Source organism: Equus caballus, chromosome 17 (assembly GCF_041296265.1).
Source record: "Equus caballus isolate H_3958 breed thoroughbred chromosome 17, TB-T2T, whole genome shotgun sequence".
Lineage (NCBI taxonomy): Eukaryota > Metazoa > Chordata > Mammalia > Perissodactyla > Equidae > Equus > Equus caballus.
In genome coordinates this window covers 86,042,525-86,063,099 of record NC_091700.1, presented here as the reverse complement: position 1 = coordinate 86,063,099, position 20,575 = coordinate 86,042,525, and the positions used below count along the sequence as shown (strand labels likewise).

At 36.2% G+C, this 20,575-nt stretch overlaps 1 protein-coding gene across 3 annotated transcripts in view; it reads left to right on the top strand.

Annotated features, from left to right (window-relative positions):
* Positions 1-20,575, top strand: part of UGGT2 (UDP-glucose glycoprotein glucosyltransferase 2) — a 184,724-nt gene that overhangs the window by 144,733 nt on the left and 19,416 nt on the right. For 2 of the 3 annotated variants that reach the window (XM_001916487.5, XM_023621731.2), the window contains exons 30-36: positions 3,556-3,640; positions 9,157-9,239; positions 11,684-11,782; positions 12,810-12,894; positions 16,129-16,311; positions 17,981-18,141; positions 18,785-18,899. In XM_001916487.5, the coding sequence (XP_001916522.1) occupies positions 3,556-3,640; positions 9,157-9,239; positions 11,684-11,782; positions 12,810-12,894; positions 16,129-16,311; positions 17,981-18,141; positions 18,785-18,899 (811 nt within the window). Of the gene's footprint in view, positions 1-3,555; positions 3,641-9,156; positions 9,240-11,683; positions 11,783-12,809; positions 12,895-16,128; positions 16,312-17,015; positions 17,109-17,980; positions 18,142-18,784; positions 18,900-20,575 lie in introns of those variants that run through there. The other variant, XM_023621734.2, reaches the window with a different exon arrangement.

Genomic DNA, 20,575 nt, shown 5'->3' with positions numbered 1-20,575 from the left:
AAACCGTGACTAAATAATTTGATATTTTAAAATTTGCCTTTTTTTTATTAAGCACAATCCTCACATGTGTACTTTTTATGTCTCTCCATGTTTTTGTAATCTTTAACTGGGATCATCTGCCCATACTCAATGTTGACTGGTATTTACCTTGAATACAAAAATAGTCAATAAAATTAATCTCCTATAAAAGAAAATCTTTGTAGTTCTACTAAAATTAGGCAAATGCTTCTTCTCAGATTTTCCTAGTTAAATTGTGGAGAATATTGGATACTTTTGTATCTACTTATATACACATACACACATATACACCTTCAGTATGCTAAATTATATGCTAGGCTTTTCACTTGAAATCTTGAGAAAAACATTGACAAATTGCTATTGTATATAATTTTAGTTTGGTACCTTTGAGACTAAACTGCTTCTCTTATGTTTTAGAAAGGAGGCAGGAGAGATTTCAAACAAGGCTTTCCATACTTTCTCCCCACTTCCTTGAGCTGGCCCCTTTGTAAGCCAGCCTTGCAGTCTCTGGCCCTGGCAGTGGTTAAAGCTCACTCTTGGTGGAGCATTGCTATGGACTCCTAGAAGGCTACAATTGTAGCACCTCTCTCTCTTTTGATTCCCTGGTCCCTGTTGGTGCATCTCTACTCCAGTCAGCTTGCCTGACAACTTCCTCATTCTCTGAGACTCCTGTGTTATATCTGCAGCCTGTTTTTGTTGAGGTTTCCTCATATCTCCAGGTTGCCATATTGGCAGCAGGTGTGTCTGCTACATGGTAATAACAAAACCAAATCTCTCTCCTGCTGGTCCACATCTGATCCGTGGGAAATACTTAGGCATCACTTGCCTGGAAAACTCTAGGAGTTCAGGCCAGTCTCAATGGCACTAGTACTCTCCTGGACTAAAGCAATAATAAGCCACTCCTCAAATATCGTATCCCAGTCCGTGGTCCACTTTAACTTTCCCAAATATGAGCCAGACATGATCCTCCATGTCTCTCAACTTCAGAAGATACAGTGCAAAGTGCTTTCCCTTTAAAGCATCTACATTACTGAGTTTAGGATTAGAAGGTAATACTCTTCTCCCCTCTCCCCAGATGGTGTAGTGGTGGAGACTCATAGCCTTGCAATATCTCTCTCCAGTGACATTCTTCAGCTTCATCTCACACAGTCTCTTCCCTGAAAGCTATCTTAGTGATGCCTCAGTTAAGTGTTCTAGCATCCTTTTACTGCGCCTCCCAAAGAATCTTCTCTTTAGTTCTTTACCATCACATTACCATTAGTTGAATGTAAGTTTGACCAAATTCACTTTTGATCATAGTTTTTGTATGTGTGTTTTTATCTTTCACATTCATTTTTGTTTGAGTGGCTGGCTTCTCATATCAAAGGAGAATTTAACACAGGGAGATGGATTCTTGACTGTGGTGGTGAGGATTGGAGGAACAAGCTCTCTAGGAGGGCTAGTCCCCAGGAATGGCTCACAGAACAAAGCCAAGGAACTGACCAACCAGAAAGAGCCAGTACCTTTCCCATTATCAGAAAAAAGCCTCTGTGTCCCCATGACTTTGCTTGCCAAAAGAAACTATCCAAGCATCACTGTTACCCCTACCTCATTTCTAAATTCCAAATCACTTGCAAATTTATCTCTCTCTTTAGCAGAATCTGATTATCAACCAGAACCATAGCTGCAAAAGAATCTAGGAACAAAAAAAAGAGTTTTTAGCTCTTTAACTTCTGCAGTATATGCTAAGAGGTGGAATGGATGTTGCCTGCCATATTGTAATACGCACCAAATTTCTACAAATACTTTTTTTCAGAAACGTTAGTGGTGTACTCTTGTTCCTAAAGGCCTGAAAAATTTTTTGCTTACTTTTCATAAGTATTGATAATAGCAGTAGCATTATAATTTTCCTCAGAATTCTTGCAACAAGCCTTCATCATTGTCTCCTGCCATCAAGTGTCTTGGATAAGAAATGAGAGACAGTGTGATTTACTTTTCCTCTATAAAAATTTAAATGATATTTAGAATTCTAGGAAATATGTCTTTTTTAAAAAAACTGCTTCCTAACGTAGTGAATCTTTTCATTTTAAAGTAAATGGCTTTTACTGAGATATCTTCTCAAATCTCATTGGGAATATAAATTATTTGAATGCTCCTCTTTTTCCCTGTATTAATTCCTTACCAGTGTAGTCCATGTCTTCTGACTGCTTAGCTTGTTTTCCTCCTTTAAGCTGCCAACTGTCCTAGCATATCCAGTGATTTTTAAGTTGCTGTTACTTATAAAGGCCTACTGGTGCAGTGGTGAAGAGCCAGACTAAATGGGCTCAGTTTGGATCTAGGATAATAATTGTACCCTCCTCAAGGACGGTTATATGGATTAAATGAGCTAACATCTATACTGTGCTTGACATAGTGCCTGAAAGAGAATGAAAGTCTTCATCACTACTCCCTCTAACACCTGCTGGGATCAGAGAGGGGGCTGCTTTAGGTGTTGTATGAGTCTAGCTGCAGTGTGGCTCTACCCGCTCTGCCTTGGTCTCAGTGGACAATGGATTTGATGGCTGAAGTTGCTGATGCCCTTGAGCAGTGTTTGGGACTGGAAGCCCTTGAAAGTTAAGAAATTTGACATTTCTGCTACAGAAGTTGAAACCTTTCTATTTTCTAATGATAATTATTGGGGGTCTATGCCTTCTTCTTTGGTTTAGCCACCTCAGCTGGGGAATTGGAAGTAAGAGGGAGTCAGGGCATGTGTTAGGCAGTGCTAGCATCCCCAGATTTTCATTTTAGAAAAATATTCAGGTGTTATAAATCTGACTGGACTCAAAGCATCTACTCATTTGACGTCTGCTTTCCCTCTTTGACAAAATTCAATCTTATTGTAAATGTCTTTTGCAGTGGCATTTCTTAGTACCTAGTGAGAGTAGTATAAAAAATAATTATTGATCAAAGCTGTCATATTTGACTTACGGAACTTTGAAAATTAGACGATAAAATACCTTATGTATAGTATAAAATAGAAACATTCAGGTGATCCACATGGACATCATAGATAAATTTTCAGTCTTAAGAGTTTAACAATACACTTTAAATTTTGGTATTTGAAATTGGATATTGAAAATTTGTTGGACAGTGTAGAATTCCTGTGCTTATGATATATAGACAACTTATCTTGAAGTCTAGAAAATGTTCCGTATTTTAATTATTATTGCAATATATCAAAGAGATATGAAAGATTTCACTTTTGTGATAATCTTGGTATGCAACAGCAAAGATAAACAATAATTTGGGTTTTCTGAGTGGTTAGGCAATAGTGAATTTAATGAGTTACTTTTGTACAATTTTAATATGTATTAAGTTAAAATTGATTAGATAATTTTGAAAATGGTAGTGTATTACAGCATATCTTTTTGACCATAAAAACAGCAAGTATGATATATATACACAAGTGATAGTATACTTATGTTTACTGCAGAATGAGTTTATTGCTATTTATACCATCATAATTCTATGTCTTTTCTTAAATTGCTTATAGACATTTACATGTTTTTCTACTTTTAGGCACGAAGGAACTGACTCTCAACCAGACCTAGGAGATGTCATTGTTGTGTTAAACAGCTTCAAAAGCAAAATACTGGAAGTACAAGTGGGTGAGGCAGAAGCTTTTTATAGGCTTTGTTCTTAGTATTAAGAATTATCATTTTTGTCCTTAATTAATTGATTAATTTTTATTTTACAACTAATTTTACTACCTAAAATGTCATATTGGAACTCTGGCAATGAAAAGAAGAAGAGGATTAAGTTCATGAAGAGAAAACAGCTTAACGATAGAAGAAAAGGAATTTTATTTTTTTCAGTTATGATGTGTCTACTATATCTACTCTATCTGTAGCCAGGTAATACTGCAGATTGTCTAGAGATGAGATCAGGAACACGTTGAAAATTTAGCCCTGAAAAGAAAAAGTGATGTTTCTTTTCTTTACAAAAAACAACACAGAAACCAAAAAAATAGAGAAAAAGAATTTTTAGTGATGGCAGATTTAGTTCTTTCAGACCAACCTGCCTACTTAAAACTAGTAAAAATGTTAGGTAAAATGTTTTTTAAAAATCTTAAAAGTAATGAGGAGCTCACAATAATAAACAATAAAGGTAATAAGGAAATACAAAACGAAAAGTAAAGGGAAAATAAGAACCTAGTGAAGTAAGCAAGCACAGAAGCTTCTCTTGTCCCAAGAAAGCCACCGTTGCCCTGGGAACATCTGTCTGTCCTGGTCCACTTGAATTATCATTTTGATTTAATTTGCAGGGTGATGGGGACAGAAACTAAACCCTGGACCCACATAAAGTGGTAGTCTATTAGAAGACCTTCTCCACAGTAAGCTGGCTGTAGCTTCAGGGTAAGGGCGAACCATAATAAATTATCCCACACTGTCTTTTAGCCCAAATTTTTATCACCTTAAGTAGTCTAGGGAACCCTGAGCCTTAATTTTGCACTTAAAATAGTTCCAGATTGATAAGGTTGCACGTGCACCTGGCAAAAACATCCATATATCTCTGGAATAAGATTACTATATCCACATACACAAAGAAAACTGGCAGAAACAACAAACAACAGAAAGCAGATACACAAACACTACATATATTAGTATTATTGACACAGACTCTGAAGAAACTATGCTTACATTGTTTAAAGGAATAAAAGACAAGCTTAAAGACAATTGAAGGGAACAGGAAACTGTAAAAAACACGTATCCAATGTTTTTTTAAAGTAGAACCTCTAAGACTGAGCAATACAATAACCAAAATTAAGAATTCACTGGATGACTTTAACATGCCTGAAGAGAGGAATTAGTGAGTCGGAGGATAGACCAGAAAAAGTATCCCGAATGCAACAGGGATGTTAAAAACAAAAGAGGAAAATATGGCAGAGAGCATAAAAGGCAGGGAGAACACAGTGAAAAAATCTAAGATGCAAGGATTGCATTTAACCCTGGCTCCACCACTCACTAGATATGTGACCTTCAACAGATTACTTAACGCCTTTCTGTCTTATTTGTTTCATCTATCAAATGCACTTGACAGTAGAACCTCCCTTATATGTCTGTTATAAGGATAATATAGTAAGATAGATAGATTTGTAAAGTGCTTTCTGAGTTTTGAATAAATAAAATCAGTTTAAATGGAGTTTCAGAAGATGCTGAAAGAAACAACGAGGTACAGGTAATATTTGAAGCAACAGTGGCTGAGAATTTTCATGAATTGCTGAAAAATATCAATTTGCATATTCAAGAATTCCAGTGATTCCCAAGCAAGATAATTAAAAGTAAATCCACACCTAGACTCTTACTGATAAAAGTTCAGAAAACCGACGACAAAGAGAAATCTTAGGAGTAAACAGAGGAAAAAAGAAAAAATACCTGCAAAGAGCTATAGTTAGTCGGACAGTTGGTTTTTCAGCAGTAACAGTGAAAGCTGGAAGATGCTGGAATGATATTTAAAAGCACTAAGTGAGAAAAGGAATGCCAACCTAGAATAATTTACCCTGAAAAAGATATATTTCAAGAGGAAACATAAAACAGGGTATTTTCCGACAAATTGAAAAATTGAATTTGCCACAGCACACTCACACTAATGGAAATTCTAAAAGATTTACTTAAGGCAGAAAAAAAATTATCTCAGATGGAAAGTCTGAGTTTGAAAAAAGAATGAAATGAAAAGAAAATGGTAAATATGTGGATGAATCTATGAACAGTGAGTATATAAAACAAAAGTAATGTCTTATGAGAATTTTTAAAATATATAGAATTGAAAAATATAACAATAGCATTTAAGTGATAAGATAAATATGGTTGTTTGCAATTACACATAAAGTTCTTATATTGACAAGGGCAAGGGTAATGATTACTTTAGACTTTAGGGCAAATATGAATTTCTTTTTTACAGATTTTATTTTTTTCCTTTTTCTCCCCAAAGCCCCCCGGTACATAGTTGTATATTCTTCGTTGTGGGTCCTTCTAGTTGTGGCATGTGGGATGCTGCCTCAGCGTAGTTTGATGAGCAGTGCCAAGTCCGCGCCCAGGATTCGAACCAACGAAACTCTGGGCCTCCTGCAATGGAGCTCACGAACTTAACCACTCGGCCATGGGGCCAGCCCCCACAAATATGAATTTTTAATTTCTAAGATATCAACTGAAAGTATAGAAACAAGACATATTGTCATAGTAAAGAGAAAAAATGGAATGAAATAAATTTATCAATAAAAAGAGACTAAGAAAGGAGAAGAAATACAGTAGACCATATGGGACATGGAAGCACAAAACAGTAAATTAGAATTTAACCCAATTACATTAAATGTAAATGGACTAAATGTTCCAATCTTTAAAAGACAAAGATTGTTATGCTGGATTTTTTAAAAATCCCAGCTATATGTGGTTTGCAGAAAACATACCTAATGCATAAGAATACAGCTTCAGGGTGAGGATGGAAATAAAACACAAGCATGGAAAAAGTATAGTAGGCCAATACTAACCGAAACAAAGTTTGTATAGCTATACTAATATCAGAGATATTAGACATTAAGACAACATTACTAAAAGAAGATCATTTTTTATATATATATAAGGCAGAAATAGAGTTAAAAAGAGAAATTGACAATTGTCTACCATATTGGGATATTTTTAACACACATCTCTCACTACTTGATAGAACAAGCAGACCAATAAATCAGTGGAGGTATAGAAGACTTGAACAGTGTGATTATAAATCAACTAACAGACACATAGAACTCCACACCCAATAATACCAAATAATCTTTCAAACACACAGAAAATATTGATAAAATAAGCTTTACATTCAGTTGAAAAGCAAGTTTCAACAAATTTCAAAAGAATGAATACAGAGTATGTTCTCTACTATGCAGTAGAGGAGAAATTAATATCGAAAGATAACTGGGAAATACTCTTATGGTTGGGATCTCTAAGATCCACTAACAGTAGGTTACCAAAGCTCTCACCTATATATTGCCTAGATCCTAAGCTGTATCACCAAGTTATACCTTGCATCCCACATCATAACCTCTTCCTAACACCTCTGCTCTTTATCTTGTGATCAGTTGTACATGTTGCTCACACTCATCTTTGGTACTTTCTCTCCTATATTGACCTTGGGTTCCTTTCTCAATAATAACTTACATTCTCCTTGAATACGTTTCCTTCTGGTCATTCCAGATGAAAAACCCCACAAAACCCAGACCAGCTACTGAAGGTACTAAATTAGCTCTAGCCTTTAGGACCAGCATTCAAGCTAGTTTTATCCTGTGCTACAAACAGGAGAGAAAAACTATTTCTGCCAGGGATGGGGGTGGCAGCAGTTCTATCTTTAAGCAATTTTGGCCATTGAAAAATTAAGTTTTCTTGAGATGAATTTTTGCACTTTATGTATTGGTTCTAATTTGACCTGTTGATCTGTAGGATAGAGCAGGTCTAAGTCTTTCACCCATCAAATCTTTAAGGGTAATAATCATGCCCTATTTGAATCAAATATTCTACAGCCTTACTGCTTAGGTCCTTCTGTTGTTTTTTAGTAAAGCTGTTTTCTCTCTTCACAATCCGTCTCTCAGAATTACACAAAAAGACAGAGAAAAGGGAGGAGAAAAGATAAGCAAAATAGACGATCAGTTCATGAACTTTGGTACCCCACTAATCGGAATTCCAGGAGGACGAAACAGAGAAAATGGAAGAGGGAGAGTGTTCCACAGATAAAGAGAGAGAAAAATGTTCATGTCAAAAGGATCCACAGATTAGGATGAGTGAAAAATGGCCCACATAAGATCTTAATAACTGCAAGGAGAATAGGCAGGTCACTGCAATACAGTAACACTAATGCTGGCATCAGACTTTTCATTTTCAAAATGGATGTTAACAGCGAAACAAAGCCTTTAATGTTTTGAGGAAAATTATTTTGAACCTAGGACTCTTTAGCCAAATTCTTAACCAAATGTGAAGGCAAAAGTTATATTCTGAAGTGTCAAGATTTAGAAAAATTATTTTTCACACCCCTTCTTGAAGGTGTTTGCCAGCACAATGAAGATGAAGACCAAGAAACAGGAAGATAGGTAGTTCAAGAAATGGTGAAGTTAATCTGAAAACCCATACAAAGAAGGCCTAGAAAGAAACAGGCTGTTAATTGTTAAGCTCCAAGAAAAATGTCTTCAAGAAAACAGGAACTCTAGACAATTAAGTAACATCAGAAATATACTGGAAAATATTAGGTATGTGGTAGAGAAGAAATATATCTCACCACAAGAAAAAATAAATACAATAAGATTTCAAGAAGAAACACTTCCCTATTGGTGGAAAGTAAGACGACAGAATCCATTTGAACTAGCCAGTCTTCTGTGAGGGGCACAGTGGACACGTCATTGTAACTGTACAGAGGAAATACAATTGTAGTAGCCTTCAGACTCTTTAGTGAAAAGTATTTACGTTGTCACAGTAAGCACTTTTTACTGATTTTCAAGTTGTAGAAGAAACATAGCAAAATGTAAAACATATATTTACCGAAATAAATATAAATATATATATAGTGCTAAAATAGGGGTTTAGCTAATGTAAGTTGGGAGGTGGAGGGAAAAGGTAGAGATATTAGTGTGCTTGTCTTATAAACAGAGGATGCAAGAGGAACTGTTGAAGTTGTTAGAATAAAAAATAGAGATTTAAGTATTATTTAAGTTAGGAAAATACTCAGTGGGAGAGCTAATGATAAAGATGTTACTACCAAAATTTCCAGACCAAAAGGGGAAGGAAATGGTGGTGTAAGTGAGCTAATCATCTGTCATCAGAGAGAATAAATAACGTCTAAACTCTGTGAATCCAGATTTACTAGTAGATAACGTCTAAAGTTGATAAATCAGTAAATACAAGTATGAACACATTATTTAGCAGTATGGAGGTAACTACCAAAAGAACTAAACACAAGAAGTTGGACTGATAGTTGGAACCAGATTGTTCCATACTGTTGTACTAAGATCTTCCCTGGCTTCATTTACTGCAACTACCTTAAATTTACAAGGGTCACCTTGCCTGATGTGTTTCACTGTCTAACCATGCAGGATATTATGTAAAGCTACAAAATTCTAAAATTTTTCTTTACTGTGCTATCTAGGTGCAAAAAAAGCCAGACAAAATTAAGGAAAATGTCCTTACTGATAAAGATGAAAAAAAAGGAATGTGGGATTCCATTAAAAGGTAATTACAAATCGATATTTTAACACATAGCTGTAGATCCATCAGGAGTCTAGTATGTGGAAGCCCTGCCGAAGGTGAACATTTAAGTGAGGCATAGATCCTCTCCTGTAGGAAGGATGAAATACATGAATAAACGTTAATAATACAAGACAGGAAACTGGAGCTGTAAGACAGTTGAAAATAAAGTGCTCTAAAAACCAAGGGAGAAAAAGGCTATATCCAGTTAGGAGGAACCTCAGAAAAGACTCCTTGGAGAAGTGTGTGGCTAGGATGTGTTCTAAACGATGGACAGTATTTCAAAAGTTGAAGATAAAATGAAGGTACTTGGTTACGTGAAGTCAAAAAGATTGGGTATGTTCCTCAAGGAACAGAAAGTAGCCCAGGTTAGCTGGGACATTGACTATAATGATCTATAAGTTAGATTGGGACCTATATTAGTTAATCAAAAAAGGAATATATTGGCTCACATATCTAAAGAGTCCATGATGACTCTTTGGGCATTCAGATGATGGGATCTAGAAACTTTCTCTATCTCTTAGGTCAGTTATCTGTACCTCTCCTTCATTTTCAGATAAACGTTTCTGAGGGAAGGTTTGCCATCTCCAGTGGGAAGAGATTGTTTCTTTCCAAATAGTACCAACAGAAGTTCTAAAGTTGACTTAGTGGTCCAGCTGTAGCATGTGTCCCAAACTGAACTTACCGCTGTGATTCTGATTGACCAAGCTTGGGTCATATACTTACCTATAGAGCCAGCGAGATGGCCTGTCCCACCTAAACCTCGTAGAATGAAATTGGAGGAGGAATGGTCACGCCTCCCCACCCCCATCCCCACCCTCCCCCAAAGCTGGCCAAAATACTAGGTTATTGTTCCTAGAAGTGTAAAGGATGTTAGGCGAAAATAAAAGCTGCCTGCTGTATTCCACATCATAGAGAACTTTGAAAGTCTATTTTAGAGATTTGAACTTAATTTGAATTATGTTGAAGAACCATTGATCATTTTTATCAGGGGTAAGAAATAGAAACTTTAGGCCAAATAAGTTTAACAGCCTAAGCAGATTTTGTTAGACCAATCAGCACTCCCATCATTTTGGATTTCGCCCAGTTTAGGCCTGTTTTTCTATAGTTGACTCTTTGTTTGATAAGAAGAATCATGTTACTGTGTCAGAATGTGTATCGAGCTAGTTGCTGATAGAGAAAGGCTCAAGCTCACTCACTTTGAAATGATTTGGAAGGTAGCTGTGTTTGAGAGGGGATGATGAAACAGAATCTGGACATGTTAGAGAGTGTCTGTCCATGACCTTTCATTAAAACCAAAAGGCAGAAGCAAGAATGAATGAAGGTAACTGTTAAACTACGGCATAGCCGCTTGCTATGTACAAAAAGGACACCAAAACCAAAATAGCACTAAGAGTTAGAAAGAAGGTAAGTTTTGGGGATGGTAACTTCTCCAGTATTGTGTATATTATACTGCTTTCACTTTTGTCTTACTTTTAATCCTGACTTAGAGTGATTTCCCCCCCCACTGAATCAATTGTATGTGTCTTTTTATTTGCTGATTATAATAAGAAAAGATTTGAAAAATGATTCTGTCATAACAGTTCCTATTTGGCAAAATATATTCCACAATGATTATAAACTGTTTAGTTTTCCAAATTTTAGTCACTCTAAGTACCATTGCATATAAAAATGAGATTTTTAATTAAATGAAATTTTTAAATTGGAAAAAGAAAAAATTATATACTATGAACAGCCCAAATAAAAGGTTCAGTTACTTTTATATAGGAGATGGAGCATATCAAAAAAAAGCTGGTATGGGTCTAAATAGTGTTGAAGACAACAGCTGGTCCCAGATGAAGTGATCGTGACGTAGACCAGTGAATGGGTGTAGCTCCCTAATGCCCCTTGTTCCTCAAGGAGGGGCACCCAAGGTGCAGAGGTTTCCAGCTCTAAATTATAGCTGCCTTTTAGGACATTTTATTCTGGGGGAGCCACATGGGCAGCGCTCAAGGACCTACCCTCTTACCATGTATGAAAATTCTTGCTGTGCTATATTACACACTTGTGCCTTCTGTTTCTCCCCTCGTTATTGGCCTGTTCAGTAAAGTTTCGGTACATTAGATGTGGCCATGGCATGCCATAACTCATTTTTTGTTCTCAAAACAACTCTTGTAACTCACAGAGATTCAAAGATAGTACCTCATTAACCCAGAGACAATATAATTGCATTCTATGTTATAAATTTTTTAAAAATCATAGAACTTTGTGATTTGTCATATGTTTTAATATTAATAATTCACAATTGTTAGGATAAGAACTTGTTTATAGTGTAATAATTCTTCATTTTGAAAGGCATTCCTATTTTTATTGCTTATCAAATTTAGTATTTATATAAAGTTTGCAGATGTGTATTAAGAAACTGTCAATCACTACTTTTTTATTCCAAGTTTCACAAGAAGCTTGCATAAAGAAAAAGACAAAAAGGAAACAGACGTTCTAAACATTTTTTCAGTTGCTTCTGGCCATTTATATGAACGCTTTTTAAGGTAGGTATATTTTTGATCTAATGTTTTGAAAAGTAATACATTTACATGGTTCAAAAAGAATTTCAGAAGTTCAAAAGAATAAAATAAGGTGTAGTGAAAACATCTCCCACCTCTGTTTTCTTGATACCCAGTTCACTTTCCCACAGGCAACTAATATTATTACTTTCATTTCCTGCCAAAGATATCTGTAGACAAGCAAATATATATATATATATATATTTATTTATGTATATATATTTAACTCCTTTTTACCCAAATAGTAACAAAGATTATACTGCTCTGCACCTTTCTTTTTTCTTTCTTTTTTTTTACCTACAATTATGGGGAAAATATGTTTTTTAAATACAGTGAAATTTCTTGAGTTTGATACAGAATATCAGTGTTCTTGAAGGCTATAAAATGAACATATTTTGTAACAAGATAATGTGTGAAAAAAAGTATATGTAGTAAATTTTCCTTTTCCAGTGAAGAAATACCTGTTTCATAAAAAGGAGGAGGGGGTTTGTGTGGAAGAAAGCATATTTACAAACTACAATGGGCTATTTTTTAACTGTTTAGATAGAAGGATCCTAGAGAATGCCTCAAAACTGTTTGAATGTGTTGATATTTTAAGATGGAACATCTGTATCTTCTCCAGTGAGAGGGCTGTGATAGCAAAACAAGTGACCTGTCAACTTGTCAGGCTTCAAGTTTTGCACACCTGATATTAATTACACCATAAGAGAGCCGAGATTAGACTGTAGTTCAGCTAAGCAGGACTATTTCAGACTAGCTGCTTTCTTTGTCAGCTGAAACAAACAAAAGCAATCAATTTAGTCTGTCAGGTGTATGTGTGTGTGTGTCTATATATATATACTGATACATTACATGCTTGAGGAGCAGCCATGACATTTGAAAGTACTTCAGTCTGTTTCTCCATAATTCATAGTGAAAAACTTCTAAGTATTGCCTTTAAATATTTAAAAGTCTTAAGAAAAGTAGGATGAACTACTATTAATGTTGTTTGTGTTTAATGTTTTTTATACAGAATTATGATGCTTTCTGTTTTACGTAACACCAAAACACCAGTGAAATTCTGGTTTCTGAAAAATTATCTCTCACCAACATTTAAAGTAAGTATATTAACCTTTTTGTTATAGAATGGTTAAAATTTGAATAGTAAATTCTTTATATCATTGCAGGTTCATATAACATCTCTCTTTTCAGAATGAGTCTTTTGAAATGTATATTTACTCAAATTATTATTTTTAGTCAGTTTTAAAACTTTGGTATTCAGTATTTTTTATCTAGCTTAAGAAAAATTCTGTGCTGTTTTCATTTAAAGAATTGTTTAAAAGGACAGGAGGTGGTTTATTTTTAAGTAAACTCAAAATCAAAAGGATTAGTAGTTTTTCATGATAATGAATATAATTAAATAAAACTTGGCAATGAGAAATATGTACAGTTTGTCAATAAAAAGATTTGAATTCTGTTATATTTTGACAAAGATAGGCTAGGAGAGTGGTATGCAGAAAGGATGAAAACTGCCATAGAAAATAGTTTGATGGTACCGAGAACAATAGGCTGTTTTATCTCTGTGCAGCGCGTTGATTGCTGTGGCAGTTAGGGCACTATATTTGGAAGTCTGAGGCTTTTTGTGTTGAGAAGTTTTCAGATGGCCTGTTGGATTACCCTTTACTCAGCCCCACACTCCTGCTGCAAAGTGTACCTGGTTTCTTCCTATTCTTACTACAAGATAGGCTGATCTATGAAAATTAGGATCTTATTCAGCCAGTTTAAAGGAGTCTTCTATTTCTAGGCCAAAACCGGTGGTCAAAGCAGAAATAAAAATAGGCATGCATGCTTTTACTCCTTAATATTGTCAGGCGCATTGCTAAGTACTTTACCTACATTATTCTGTTGCTCTTCATAAAGTCTTATTCCCAGAAAACCAAGACTCAGAAATTACATAACTGGCCTGCACAGTTGGGAGGTATCCAAGACCACCCTTAGGTGCAGTAACCCACTAGAAGGACTCACAGAACTCAGAAAAGCAATTATACTCACAGTTATAGCTTCTTACAGCAAAAGGCTGCAGATTAAAATCAGCAAAGCAAGGAGACACATAGAGCAAGGTCCAAGGGAGACCAGACTCAGAGCTTCCAGTTGTCCTCTCCCAGTGGAGTCATGCAGACAGAGCTTATTTCTCCTAGCAGAAATGTGTGATCATACATGTGGAGTATTGACACCTAGGAAGCTCGCTCAAACTTGAGTATCCAGAGCTTTAATTGGAGGGTAGCTGCGGAGACCCATGTGACAGCCACTGTGGCTGACCTGAGCCTCTGGCCCCTGGAGGATGAGCTGATACCTTGTAGCCCAAGGTCCCCACCATATGTCACCTTGTTAGCCTAGGCTGTCTGATGTGACCCAAGGTCCCCAGGTAAATAAAATCAGTCTTACCAGGCAGGACAGTCCGAGGATAGGGGTTACTCCCAGGAGCCTGGGGCAAAGGGCTCAACCCTTCTTTGAGCAAGATTTGTCCTTTATAGCACAGGCCTGAGGTCAAACAGCTAATTGGGAACTTAGCTGAGATCTGAACCCAAGCATTCTGACCTCAAAGCCCAGGAGCTTAACCCTTATGTAACAGCTCCTCTGCCCTCACCACCAAGAGTGCCGCCTCCTGAGCTCGTCTGGCAGTGGACAAAAAACTAAAAAGAACCCATAAATGCAGACAAGAATTAGTCTGTATTTAGTAACAAACTAGTTTTAACAAACTAGTTTTTTAACATGTTATCCTCCTAGGCAAACACTGAATAGGGGGATTTAACTCTACATAAACCGAGATAATAAAATCTTAAAGATTCTCTTAGCAGGAAATGGTATTATTCACTAGAAATATACTGCTATGTCTGAATAAAAGTCTTTCCCCACTACATGGCCAAAAGTAATACCGTATCTGAAATAGTATTTCCCTTATTTTTGTAATGTATTTCTTTCTCTCAAAACGTTTGTCTTTTAAAAACTTTTCAGTGAAGTATGGTATATACAAGTCATAAGTGTGCAGCTTCAGTGAATTTTTATAAACTTAAAACACCTGTGTAACCAGCAACCGTATACAGAAACAGAAATTCCTGGTACCCTAGATCCTTTCCCTCCAGTGTTAAAAAACATGCCTCCTGGGGCCAGCCGGGTGGCGCAGCGGTTAAGTGCGCACGTTCTGCTTTGGCAGCCCGGGGTTCACCAGTTTGGATCCCCAGTGCTGACATGGCACTGCTTGGCAAGCCATGCTGTGGTAGGCATCACACATATAAAGTAAAGGAAGATGAGCACGGATGTTAGCTCAGGGCCAGTCTTCCTCAGCAAGAAGAGGAGGGTTGGTAGCAGATGTTAGCTCGGGGCTAATCTTCCTCAAAACAAAACAAAACAAAAACATACCTCCTCTCTTCCTTCAAATCTTTGGAATTAAACCTACTTAGGGAATAATCCTTTCCTGGCCATACTGTGTAAAATTGCAGTCCCTGCCAACAGTGTATTTCATTAACTGCTCTAGTTTAAACAGAATAAGATACTCTAAGCCTATAAGACACTGAATCAAATATCACATATTCAGACCACGATAACTACCTTGTATTTTCAATCCTTGAATTAAATAGTCATAAATATCTCACATGAAACTCATGTATAGAATCTAATTTATCAGTTTGTAACTCATTTTGTGTTTTTTGTGGGGGTGGTTTTGGTGAGGGAGATTGGCCCTGAGCTAACGTCTGTGCCAGTCTTCCTGTGTTTTGTATGTGGGATGCCGCCACAGCATGGCTTGATGAGCAGTGTGTAGCTTTGCACCTGGGATCCGAACCTGCAAACCCCAGGCTGCTAAAGCAGAGTGCGTGAGCTTAACCACTACGCCACTGAGCTGGCCCCTCATTTTGTGTTTTTTGTACACCCTTTTTATCTTTTTGTCTCTCTGACTAACCAATGTGTTGGCAAATACATAAACTGTTTGATGCATAGGTGCTCCAATATCCAAGGGCTTTTCCTTCTGTAGTCAGGTTTTCTCAAGTCAAACTTTAGTTGTAAAAGTAGGGGAACATTTATTGTAGTTAATAAGCTTGCTAGTTAATCTAGTGTACCTGTTTCTTAATGTCATTAAGTTATATAGTTTTATATATTCTTTATTTTTATATTTGTCATCATTTTCATATTTCTCACTAATAGGTATAAGTTGTAGAAGTACACATTTTACCAATTAGTTTGTAACAATTTATAGTAACCTCTACCTTTTAAAGTGTTAATTTTTTCTCTAAAATAAAAACTCCTTTCTCTTCTTGAACATATTCTTTGATTTATGTGTATGTGTTTGTTTTTAGGAGGTAATTCCCCACATGGCTGAGAAATATGGATTCCAGTATGAACTAGTCCAATATAAGTGGCCCCGTTGGCTTCATCAGCAGACTGAAAAGCAAAGGATTATTTGGGGTTACAAAATTCTTTTCCTTGATGTCCTTTTTCCTCTAGCAGTGGACAAAATCATTTTTGTTGATGCTGACCAGGTAATAAGATTAACTGTTGTTTTTAGTACTTAAACTTTCTTCTATACTTCTACCTGAGTGTAGGGACTCAGTTTATGTTGCTGGTGTTTATTATTATCTTTGTTGCTATTCTATGCAAATGTACAAGACATACTTATAATATATAAGCAAAGTATCTCTTAAAAAAAAAAACTGTCAGGGGCCGGCCCTGTGCCTAGTGATTGATTTCAGTGCACTCCACTTTGGAGACTCAGGTTCAGTTCCCAGGCACAGACCTACACCACTTATTGATGGCCATGCTGCAGCAGCAACCCACATACAAAATAGAGGAATATTGGCACAGATGTTAACTCAGGGCAAATCTTCCTCAAGCAAAAAGAGGAAGATTGGCAATGGATGTTAGCTCAGGGCAAATCTTCCTCAGCAAAAAAAAAAAAAAAAAAAAAAAAAATACCACTAGAATTCCAGGGAGAAATCAAAGGTATTGCAAAAAGTACCATTTATTATTTAGGACATGGCAGTTTTCTCTCTGAAGTAGTAGTTTTTTTTTTTTTTTTAGTTTTGGTCATTAAAAGTAAAACAAATGCTTACATTAGTCATAATATAAGTAGTTATATGAGTTCCTATGAATGTGAGCTGATGTTTGTTTAAAATAAGCTCAGTCTTCTTGCTGGAAAAGTTAGCTAATTACACATGACTCTCCTCTTGTTTTTCCACTTCAACAGCATTCTTTGACACTTAGCCAAAAACCAAGTCCTCATCATTCTACCACTTGAGGAAAAGAAAATGTCCCAAGTTTGGCCAAAAAAATCATTATGGTACTCAGCTTTCAAAATTTATCTATCCAAAAATTATTATGACTTTTCACCTTCTCTCCTTGCATGCCTTTGTAATCATTGATGGGAAAAAATATTTGAAAAATACACAGAATTTCTAAGAACAGTAATATGTAAATATTAATGCACAAGTTATTGTTTATATTTAGGACAAAAAGTATATTTTTAACTCCTATATTAGAATTTACTTCTATTATAAACTTTATTTTTTTATTTTCAAAATGGATAAATATGAATTATTATAATTAAAAACTAAGAAAACAGGCAAGCGTAGGTGATAAAGTAAGCATTTCTGTATATGCCATCTAACGTAAAATTTATTTCTCCTACCTTCCCCCACATTTACAGGAATATTTTTCCAGCAGACTAGAGTCTATTAAAAATGAAACATACTAACATTATTTCATTAAAGCCATTGAGGATAATCAGGAGATTTTTCTTTATGTTTCAAACTAATATTTGCCAATATACAATAATGGAGATTTATAATAAAAATAATTTTGAATTATTAATCCATACCTTGAGAAACTAAAAGCTATGCACTTACGTGATATTTAATTCCTTCCCAAAATACATTTTATTTAAACTATCGTGGTTAAAAATGATGTAACAAACTATTCTTCTTAATGAGTAAGACCACTGTCGTGTAGACTAGGTATATAAATTTTAGGTTTCTTTTAATCTGTAAGGACAAGAGAAAAAAATAGAAACTTAATAGACTCATACTGCACAAAAGAACTGTGAGGAAAATGCAGTTCTCTCTGTTTCTACAATAAGGTAATGATGATTTGAGATTTGCAAAAAAGGGCTCATATTATTTTATAGTTTTGATCAGAGAAACTATTTTAATTTAGATCGTGAGACATGACCTAAAAGAACTTCGAGATTTCAATCTGGATGGAGCTCCTTATGGATATACTCCGTTCTGTGATAGCCGCACTGAAATGGATGGATATCGCTTCTGGAAAACAGGATACTGGGCATCACATCTTTTAAGAAGGAAATATCATATCAGGTAAGAAAATTCATACTCTTACCTTTTAGTAAATAAATAACTTATTGAATCCCTATGCTCAGTTTTCTTAAAAATTATACAAAAATGGCAACCAATTATATAGTGCTTATTACGTGCCAGTCACTCTTATAAGACTTTACATATGTATTAACTCATCAAATCTGTGTGATGACCTTTTGAGATACACTTATTATCCCCATTTTATAGATGTGGATACTGAAGCATACAGCATTTATCTAACTTGCCCAGGTTTATGCTCTTAAGTACTTAGCTGAGCCAAGAGTTAAACCCAAGTAAGATGGCTCAAGGATATGCTCCTAACTACTGCAGGTTTAAACTGAGTTTAGCGAATAACAAAATAAAGATACTTTCTTCAAGCTGTTATTGTTTTGCAGGGCTTTGAGTTTCATGAGATCTTGGGAAAACCTGAGGTGACCCTAAGAGGATATGGGTCCTAACAGTATTATATCCAACTTCAAACTCCTTGGAAACAGCATTAGACATTGGGAGCAAATTTATGAAAGGATTCATTATTATTAGACTCAAGGATATTTAAAATTAATACCATTACTGTGGACAATCACTGGGGGAAAGTAGAATACATGCACGACATAGTCTATCAAGGAGTATTCATTTTTTGCAGCGCCTTATATGTAGTGGATCTCAAGAAGTTCAGGAGAATTGCAGCAGGTGACAGGCTCCGGGGCCAGTACCAGGCTCTCAGTCAAGATCCAAACAGCCTTTCAAACCTAGATCAGGTAAGTAAAATGCCCACAGAATAATTTTCAGTACATAGGTGTAGACTGCTCCAACTCCCTGCTTGTGAACTTCAGAATCTTATGTTTTCAGCCTCTTTCTCCCCTCTGTGCAATTCTCTATTGGATATCTTGACTTAGATATAACTTTTTCACTTCAAGCTCAACATTGTCGAAACTAATAGTATTTTATCCTCACTTTCCCGTCCTTAAACCTCTTCTTCCCCCATCTCACTTACCCTGTCTTTCTCTCACTTGGTTCCACCATCGTTTAAACATGTCTCTCTCTCGCTAATCTTTTAAGACTAACTCCCATCCTCTTGTGCCCCACCTGGCTACTGTTTTACTTTTTGTTTTTCCTAACAAACACTTTTTTTCTTCATACCTCAGTAATTTCTAGATTCACCTAACCTGCTACTCAGAACCTCCCAGAGTTATGGGTATAAGGAGTACACCTTCCCCAAGAGGGTCACTGGGAATGATGATAAGCAGGTCCGCTTCTGCTTTGCCCCCGTGGACCCATGTAGTTCTTCCAGATGGTAACACAGCACCATGTAATGGTTGGTGATTTAGAATATAATGCCGCATCTGGAGGATGACGCTTCACCCTTGCAGGGTATGGTCTCCCAGGTAGCACCTCTGTGTGCCTTCAGTAAACCATTTCATGCCTCTGTCAGGCCAGCAGTTTCTAGGTGGTGCAGTATGTGAGGGGAACATGGGATCTCTTGGTCATGTGCCCTCTGCTATGTTTCTTTGCTGTAAAGTGGGTCTCTTGGTCTAGTGCAATATTATATGGAATCCGATGTCAGTAGATAGCTCTGAAGCCCTTGGATAAGGGTGCTGGCTAAGTCTCTGAGAGCAGGAAAGGCAAACCCATACACAGAGTATGTGTATATTTTAGTTCAGAAGAATCTATGCCCCTTCCAGGGTAGAAAGAGTCTGGTGTAGTCACCTTGCCACAAAACAGTTGATTTGTCTTTGTAAAGTGTAAATGCTGCATCAGAAGCTCAGTGTTTGTCTCTGCTGCTGACAGCTGTAAGAGCTAGAACAGCCTTGGTTAAGTAGGAACCCATGCTATTGGGCCCATACGTAGTCTCCATCTCTGCCATCATGACTACTCCCTTCATGTACTCATTGTGCCGTTGGAGTGGCCAATGACCAAAGCTGGCTGACATCAAAAGGCCACATCATTCTGTCTGGTTGGTCATTTAGTGCTGCTTCTGTGTTGAATGCTTTCTGGTGGATATTTAACTTGCAATATGCAAAGATCTTGACAATTTTTGCCACCCCAGAGGTTCATTTATAAGCCTCTACCCCAGAATTTCTTGTTCTTAATCTTCCTCTTTCTGGGATCCTGACCAATCAGCCAAGCCATTCACCATTTCACATGAATTTATATATATTTTAGTCTTAGGTTACATCTCTGTGTTACATACAAAGTACATGATAAGGTGTGTCATCTGAAGCAGTTAAAACAATTCTCAGAGGTAAATTCATAGCACTAAGTACGTCTATTAGAAGAGAAAAAGGTCTCAAATAAATAATCTCAGCTTCTACCTAGAAACTAGAAAAAAAAGCCAGATAACACCAAAGTAAGTGGAAAAGGGGGAATAATTAAGATGGGCGTGGAAATCAGTGAAATGAAAAATCAGGAAAATGGTATATTTTCATAGATTTTC